General features: G+C 34.1%; 1 protein-coding gene across 1 annotated transcript in view; it reads left to right on the plus strand.

The window, feature by feature from the left end:
* Nucleotides 1–9,579, plus strand: part of LOC145692567 (inter-alpha-trypsin inhibitor heavy chain H3-like) — a 33,535-nt gene that overhangs the window by 18,913 nt on the left and 5,043 nt on the right. The window contains exon 4 of the mRNA XM_081767876.1: nt 2,580–2,718. Within this exon, the coding sequence (XP_081624002.1) occupies nt 2,580–2,718 (139 nt within the window). The remainder of the gene's footprint in view (nt 1–2,579; nt 2,719–9,579) is intronic.

The following is a 9,579-nucleotide window of genomic DNA, read 5'->3' on the forward strand; positions in this document are numbered from 1 at the left end:
GATTAGGAACCATTAACGTTGGAGATTTGTAAATATAGTTTAGAGAGTTTTGGAAAAGTAAGCGGAACTATCCAAAGAGTTGATATGTTCATTGAAAGAGGAAACCTACTCTACGATTTTCTTGTAGAATATATGGATTCCTTTCGTGATATGTTTGACGAATACGAAAAGAAGGCAATGGATCGATATGAATGGTGTGACAGTGATGATGACACTTTGTTTAAACGCTTACAGGAGACAACGTTATTCATATGAAGAGAGTAGAGATGAAGTCGTACTTACAGGGAGGGAGAGAAAACTTTAACGTGAAAATTTTTATGTCATTATTGACAGAACAAAAAGTGAACTACTAGAAAAGAAAAGAAGCATATTCTATATAGTGGCTGATAGATTTTCTGTCTTTTCTGACCTTTCAAATATACAATCATCAGTAATTTTAGAACATGCAGCAAAATTGCAAAACCTTTACGATACTGACTAGAGTAATCACTTGGAATTGAATGCGTGCATTTTTCAAAATTGGTGAAGTGCAATAATATCAAACACATGCCTCTTTTCAAAATCAAGTTCCTCAGAGAAAATAACTTGCTGAGTACATATCCTAGAGTACATATCCTAGAGTAGATATACCTATGAGAATATATTTTGTGTACTACGGTTAACAACTGTTCTGCAGAAACATCATTTTCGTCATTAAAGAGAATGAAGTCATATCTACGTTCTACCCTAAAGGAAGAAAAAATGAATTCTCTTGCAATTCTTAATGTTGAAGCCGAGATCCTTAATGGCGAAGAGTTTGGATTTGAACAATTAATAGAAAAGTTTTCTGTTATGAAAGACTGTTGTAAACATTTAATGTCAGAATATATTTTCATAATACCTTAATAGTTTTGTTTTGACAGAAACAACTATTAAACAATACTATATGTTGCACATATAATGAATATTGATGATAATTTTTTACACTACTGTATTTTTATCATTATAAGCTATTATATCAAAAAGGGAAAAATATGAGTTTAAGTGAATTTGAACTGTTTGTCTTTAAAAAGTATTACGTCTTAAGTGCAATAAATAAGATTTAGAAATGTTGTGAGCTGTCTTATTTTGCATCTTCACCAACGAGTGAGAAAGTGGAAGTGTGAATATTTTCATAAGGGGAGGCCGGCCCAATCGTGCCTAGGAGCGGCGCAATAGGTAAGTCCGCTTCTGGACACAGCAAGAAGTAAGTGTGCATAGAGTGTACACTGACGTATTGTCTCTCTTGTGGAAGAAGTTGAATGCGCTGCTGCGGAATGTCGTAGTTTGAGGAACGGACATACATCAAGTTCTCCCTTAAACTATTCAAAACCGCTACTGAAACGTTGTAGATGATCAAGCAAATTTAGGGTGACAATGCCCTGAGCCGCAGTGTTGCGTTTAAATGGCAACAAACATTTGCGTAGGGAAGAAACAGTTCAGAGGCAGTTTGAATCCATTTCTCTTGCGTTTAAGGCAGCCATATTACCGACTGAGCTAGGGCATCCAGGGGATCTAGGGTGACTTGGCCCCCAAAAGTTTTGCTGGCCCCCTAAAATTTTCACGGTAGGCTTGCAAATAAACTATAATATGGTTGGATCGGACCCCCCTAACTTCAGCCGGGCCCCCTACATTTTTGGGCTTGGTTATCGGCCTGTAGGACAGCCCAACTTATCCTTATAGTACTTACTGGTTTACTTCACTTTATCGCAGCACAGCTTTTTATGACAGATTTTAACTAAAAAAGTCAATCAAAAGTATCGAAACTCCTCTCAAAACATACACTATAACACGGGCCGCCATTGATATGCACCCACATAAATTTTGAAAAGTCGGCGTCGTTCATACTCACCCACAATGTTTAGGGTATTATTCTTCTACATGATTATCCGTGATATCCTGCTGGAGAAAACAAACTTATCTGGAACTTCACTTCTATCAGGCACAAATCGTACCATTTAAGTACACTAAAGTTATTAAGGTTGGCGGTTAGTCATCCATCAACGAGAAGTTTTTACACAGTAGCAGAAATCCAAGGACTGTAATTAGGTAAGATTAATAATAGGGAAAAGGCGGGTGATGATTCATTGTAACATAACTAATTATTAGAAATAGGAAAGCTTAACTTCTGGACAAATAACTAGATTTTTTAAAAATATTTGCTTATAGCTTCATAGTCTTTCTTTGTCATAAACAGAACAAGTCTTTTCTTATTTCGCTGAAAATCCTCTCTCTTTAAATTATAACGTGTTGATGAAGCAAATTCATCAGTTTCTTCCGAAGCTTGCTCTTGCAACAATTTTTATCTACAGTAACTTTTGACGTGTAGCTAGGCTTTGAAACAAATGATCGTCTACTGATACTCACATCTAAATGTTAATTAATGTATTATTTATATCTGGATGAACAAATTTTACCGTATATATGTTTTCTAACATGCCTGTTTCTCACCCTCTGTCTTCGTTAAATGAGTAAGTTAATATGGTGACATACAATGGAGTAAAACCATTAATTTTACAATTAAAAAATACCAACATAAACTGAACACATGTATATTTCAGGTCGAAAGCAAGGAATGTCTTTACAATGAGTATCAATATTCAGAAACATAGAACTGTGAATTTCACACTCGTCTATGAAGAACTATTATACCGCTCAATGGGAGCCTACCAGCACGTGATCAATATAAATCCAGGGCAGGTAAGTATGTGAGTTATTTTGTAGACACCCTGTACCTTTGCGCTTAAAAATTCATCTGATGATAGACAGGAGAGTGTATTTGTTTGTTTTTTCGTTTGTTGTCCAAACATATTTCCTGTAAACGTTACGGAAATAATACCAGTAACAAAACTTGCACTTTGAGTTTACAAATAATGTTTGCATAGATGAGTAGATGTGTCACGGCAAGGAGAGAACAATCAATAATAGATTCTTATGTGTCATCGCTAGGAAAGAATAATCAATATTTTTATGTGTTACCGTTAGGGAAGAACAATCAATATTAAATTCTTATGTGTCACCACTATGAAACAACAACCAAATATTGCATTTTATGTATTACTATTAGGATAGTAAAATCAACAACAGATTCTTGTTTGTCACCGTTGGGAAAGAACAATCAATAATATATACTTGTTTGCCATAGTTAGTAAAGAGCAATCAATAATAGATTTCTATTTGTCACGAATAGGAAAGAACAATCAATAATATATTCTTATGTGTTACCGTTAGGAAAGAACAATCAATATTGGATTCTCATGTGTTACCGTTACGATAGTAAATCAAGAATAGATTCTTATGTGTTACCATTCGGAAATAATTATCAATAATAGATTTTTATATGTTACCGTTAGGAAAGAACAATCAATAATAAATTCTAATGTGTCACCGTTAGGAAAGAACAATGAATAATAGATTCTTATGAGTTACTGTTGGGAAAGAACAATCAATTATAGATTTTTATTTGTCACCGTAGGTAAAGAGAAATCAATAATAGATTCTAATATGTCACCGTTAGGAAAGAATAATTAATAATATATTCTTATTTGTCACCGTTTGGAAAGAACAATCAATAATAGATTCCTATTTGTCACCGTTAGGAAAGAACAATCAATAATAGATTATTTTGTGTAACCGTTAGTAAAGAACAATCAGTAATAGATTCTAATGTATCACTGTTAGGAAAGAACAATTAATAATAGATTCTTATTTGTCACCGTTAAGAAAGCACAATCAATAATAGATTGTTATGTGTTACCGTTAGGAAAGAACAATCAATAATAAATTCTAATGTGTCTGCGTTAGTAAACAACAATAAACAATAGATTCTTATGAGTTACTGTGAGGAAAGAACAATCAATTGTAGATTCTTATTTGTCACCATTAGGAAACAACAATCAATAATAGATTCTTATGTGTTACCGTTAGGAAAGTACAATCAATAATAGATTCTTATATATTATCCTATAGGAAAGAACAATCAATAAGAGATTCTTATGTTTTACCGTTACTAAAGAACTATCAATAATAGATTCTAATGTGTCACCGTTATGAAAGAACAATACATAATAGATTCTTATTTGTCACCGTTAGGAAAGAACAATCAATAAGAGATTCTTATGTATTACTATTAGGAAAAATAATCAATAATATATTCCATCTGCTACCTAACAGCGTATTTTTTTATTTCTTATGGGATACGTTAAGGCAAGCACTACACTATGTATAAGCGACGGTGAGATATTTTAGATTTGAAGATAGGCTGCAATTGTCGGAATATTCATCTTCACTGATAAGATACGGAGAAAAGAAATAAAGAAATGTAACGTCTATTACATTTGCTTGATTTACTAAATCACTACGCTATATGAGATGTTCGTGGCAGGTAAGAGAGATGTAGGGAGATATAAGAATCTTAACTTTTAAAAACGTATTAGTAAGGAGCCAATATTATTAAAATTAATATGATTAAAATATAATAATGCAATTTCTCTCCCTAATTTTAGTACACTTATCGTAATGTTAGTATTCTTAATCATCTTCGCGTCTCCTTATAGAATTAGGAGATAAAGGGAACATTTTCCTTCTAAGATTTAAATAAGGGAAAAAATGCAACACCAGAATTTGAACCGCCAACCTTTCCATTAGAATCCAGTACTTAAGAGTTTGCTTTCGAAGCTGTTTCGTTGAACCCATTTTCGTCGTTAGTATATTTATTTTCAAATCAATTTACTTGCTCTTCAAACATTCATATCTTCCAAATATCTGTTATTGTTTACAGGAATGATGCTATCAGCAAACGAAGGTTCATCAAATATTTCTTTCTATGTAAACCGTCGTTCACCCCCTGCAGTAATCGAATCACATATTGAAGCTCATGAACAACCCTAACCCTAGCAAAAACATTGTCATTCTAACATTACTCTCTCTCTCTCTCTCTCTCTCTCTCTCTCTGTGTGTGTATGTGTGTGTGTGTGTGTTCTTATAGTTCTTCTATACACAAAGAACTGAATACTTGTAGTATTTGTTTGTAGGAATTATCTACAACTTCTGAATAAACTTTTTCGATACCAATTGCTTTAACGATGTGAATAAGTGTCGAGAGTTTCACGGAATCGAATGCTTTTGCAAAGTCGATGACTGCAGTATGTAAGAGTAATTCATATCCGTTTGACGATTTTACGAGTTTTCTCAGCACTTTCATATGATTTACTGTGTTGTAACAGTTCAAAGTACAGCCTATTTCTTGGTTGAGCGACGGTTTAATTTATCTTATATGTGCGTCAGTATTTTCAAGCAAATTAAAATTAATAAATTTCAGGAAGAGAAATTATAGGAGTACAAGTCCATAACCATGATTTGTATCCTTCTCTATGCACCACATTACCGTATGATTAATCACTTCTCCTTTCTAGATTGTATAAGTTTTTGCTTTGATTTATCCGGTTCTTCGTCAAGTCACTTTATAATGTCTAATAACTTTATCTTCTGACATATTTTCTCATTCTATGTTTCTTATGTCGATTTCAACTTCCTCTTGCAACACTGAGGTATCTCTGTTTCTTTCGTTTTCATTCACTTCCGGTTTATCGCTTCAACATAATTAGTTGTTTAATCTTTTTCAGTATTTCTGCAGGGTTTTTTGTAGTTGTGCAATCTTTCTCTCCTAGCGTCTCGATTTATTTCAGTCCATTACTTAGGCTTTACTTTGCCTGTTTAACCCTTTGACTACCAACGGGATTCATGTGTCCCATGCGAATAATTCAAACATTGTTGGGAATTTGTTTTTAGAATATTCTATAAAATTCATGTTGTTTTCCCATCGGGTCAGATGTGTGACCAGGAGACTGTGTTTAGTTTCCAACACTGTGTACAGATGCCAAGAATATCCCACATTAGAGGAGTCGTACATACAAAAGAATGTTTACATTAAAAAATGGTTGTCAAAGGGTTAAGGACCATGTTGTGTTAAATTATTTTTCATACGAAATTACTGTTAAACTTTCGGCTACTCGGAAGCAAACTGGACCTAACCTGAAATTTTGTAAACTAGATATATTTTGTAAACTAGATTACGGGGAACACGAATCTGATGCGTTCTGATAAAAGTATGAATCTATTTGATAATTTTGTGGAAAAGTGATTGGCACATTTGCCGCTGTTTCCTGTTTGCGTTTTCTCTGTATTGTTAATACATATTTTTTAAAGCTTTATAATAATTTTTTCGTATCCATTCTCATAGATCCTAAGGGTTATAGCCAGAAACGTCTAGAATTTATTTTCGGAGGGTATTTAAAGATCTTCATGTGTATCCAACATACAAAATCGATATAATTATTATATCTTATTGTACATAATTATTATATTATACTATAGTACATATAGTACATATAATATAATACATATAATATAGTAATAATATTACATAATTATTATATTATACTATCTAGGGTGTAATAAAAAGGTACGGCAAAATTTCAGGTGTGGATTCCTTAAGGGTAGACAAGCAAAAAAGTTCAAATGACCATATGTCGGGAAGTGCATCGTTACAGAGTTACGGCCATTGAGCCTGACGGTGTGAAATAGTCACATTCTGGTCACTCCTTAATGAGACTCCATTTAAAGCTCAATAACTCAGCCCCTGATTAAGTTAGGAAAACAATTTTGGTAGCAATGTGTTTATGAAGGATGAAGCCTTCCGTCGATATTAATTTTATGAGTGTACCTCCAATGGGAAATGAATACCATCAACAAAATCCTGACGCAAAAAAACAAAAAAGCACGTAATTACCCTCTCCCATTCGCCGTGCTACCCCTCACATACATAAAATACATATCGGCCAAAAGCGTCGTCATTCAGAAATACATAGATACCAAAACTGTCGTCCTAGCTTAATTAGGCGCTTAGGTATTGTAGTTTAAATTGAGTCATATTAAGGAGCAAGGAGGATGTGACTATTTTACACCGTCAGTCGGCTCAAGGGTCGTAACTCTGTAACGATGCATTTCCTGACATTTGGTCACATGAACTTTCTTGCGTGCCTACCCATACGGAATCCACCCCTGAAATTTTGCCGTACATTTTTGTTACATCTTGTATATTACAGCTATCTTATTATATCTTATTGTATATTATATTTATTTTCTTAAAAAATCGGTAGTTTCGAGAAGATCAGTACCGGGAACACCCACATCTGCGTACAACAGTAGATATATTCAATAACCTTTTTGGTGACATTAGGCCAATATTCAAACAACTTCTCTAACTTTCTTTCATAAGTAGAGTTTTCCAAGCTTCAAGCAACATAAACTCCCATTGGTTGCTAAAGGAACGAGTAGAATAACAAACTTTAAGATTAATTGGTCTACGCGTGCATCTGAATCTAGGATTGCGCTTTGGGGGCTGAGTCTTACCCAAACTAAGTTTTGTAATTTAAAACACAACTGTTGCCCTAAAAGCTCCCTCAAAGCAAACTCAAGACCCTAAAATTAACATACTACATCCACCTATCCACAGTAAACAGAGAACCTAGGGGACAATTTCCTTTATCCTTAAACGCTGTATTATTATTATTATTATTATTATTATTATTATTATTATTATTATTATTATTATTATTATTATTATTATTATTATTATAAATGAATAAATCAAAATCAATTTGGGCGCACATGAGACTTTATGGGGAGGCAGTGTACCCCGAGGCCCCCACATGACGTCCCTGTTTCTGAGGATTCGTGTTGAAAATAAATGCCAAAAACATAGTGAGCCTCTCAAGCTAGGAAAATGAAACTCGATATATTAGACCCTTATTAAAAATAAATTGACAAGTGCCCTTGTGTTCTGAAAAATTCTTTTAAATGGGGAAAGGGAGCAATTTCTATAATGTTTTTCTTAAATATACCTGATGTCCATAAGTGTTTATCCTGATAACAAAACAATGTAACTTTTAATTCGATATTGTAAATGGAACTTGTGTTATTCCACACATGCTTCTACTCATAAAGGTTTGAACCAACAGTTAATACACTTCAACATTTAAACTACTTCCACATGTGCACCCGTGGTAACACACAAAATATCAATCCAGTATTCAATCTCTTGCCACATATTCTTGCAAATGTCTGGTGTGATTGTGTCAATGACATCTTTGATGCGTTGTTGCAAGATCACATAATCAGGAACTACTGTTTTGTGCACTATTATCTTTCACATACCACTATAAAAAGGAAATCTAAGGGGTTAAAATCAGGCGATCTCGGTGGCCATGCAATTGGGCCATTTCTGCCAATCCATCAGTTGGGGAAGATTTCATTAAGAAAATCGCGGTCTTCATAAACTCAATATGGAGTAGCGCCATCTTGCTGAAAGATGTAGCTGGAAAACGGCATAATTCAACAACATGTCTAGGTAAACATATTCAATTACATTGCTTTCAAGGAAGGAAAATGGACCAATCACTCGATCACACATTAACCTACACCACAAGTTAATCTTTGGAATATCCCGAATGTGTTCTCGTACGACATGAGGATTTTATGACCCCCAGATCCAGACATTATGGCGGTTAACTGATCCAGAGACATGAAATGTGGTTTCATCGAAAAAAAAAAAAAACATACAGGTTTCAAGATATCGTTGTCTTCACTCAAACGGTTCAACATTTCTGTTCACGTTTTGGGCGATCATCTGGTTCTGATGTCTGAACAATTTGGAACTTGTACGCATACAATGGGAACCAGTTTATGCACTGTACTCCTTGGCACTTGAAGCTCACCTCAAACTTGTCTAATCGATTTTTGTAGCGTGCGTTTCTGAACTGACCCCGTTACTGAAAAGTTTCTATCCATGCTCTGATTAACTTGACATCAGATGCTTTCTTTCCATAATGGAAAAATAAACTTTCACTGCACAGTAATCGGGGGTTTAATTTCTGCAAGCCACACAACACATCCTGAGGGAAGCCATTTTTATGATATAACTCATACAGCGCTTCTTGTGGGCGAAAGTGTTGGATGCGACACAACTGTACAGAAACTTTATGGGTTCCCAAGTAGACCTGAAACTCAATAAGAGAAACAACATTAGAATAATAAATATGATTCTGATTATATTTATATTATGGTTATATGATCCTGAAATAAGGGGAAACATTTATGGATACGGTGTATAACCCAAATAGGGTATAGTTAAATTTACATCAAAGTTGCGCCTTCCGATCTTGACGTAATATCACGTTCTAATTAGTCCACTTTGCACCCTACTTTATTGATAAAAAATGACTTACTTATGTTGCGAAAAATAGCTGAGCGAGCGAAGGGGTTTAGAAGCCCAGCAGGGTGCTCGTTGTATTCCACCTTTGCGATCATGATAATACCACATGACATTCCGTCACTCTCGGTGGTGAAACTTCGATGTAAATACAACCTCACCAGTATAAACATTGGGTGTTTTATAGTTTTATATCATTAATTATACAGACTTTTGTTTTATTAATACATTAGTTATTGTTAAATTATACAAATCTTTTTGTTTTTGAAATATGAAAAACGGCTTTTCGC

Source organism: Thermobia domestica, chromosome 8 (assembly GCF_964235325.1).
Source record: "Thermobia domestica chromosome 8, izTheDome1.hap1.1, whole genome shotgun sequence".
NCBI lineage: Eukaryota > Metazoa > Arthropoda > Insecta > Zygentoma > Lepismatidae > Thermobia > Thermobia domestica.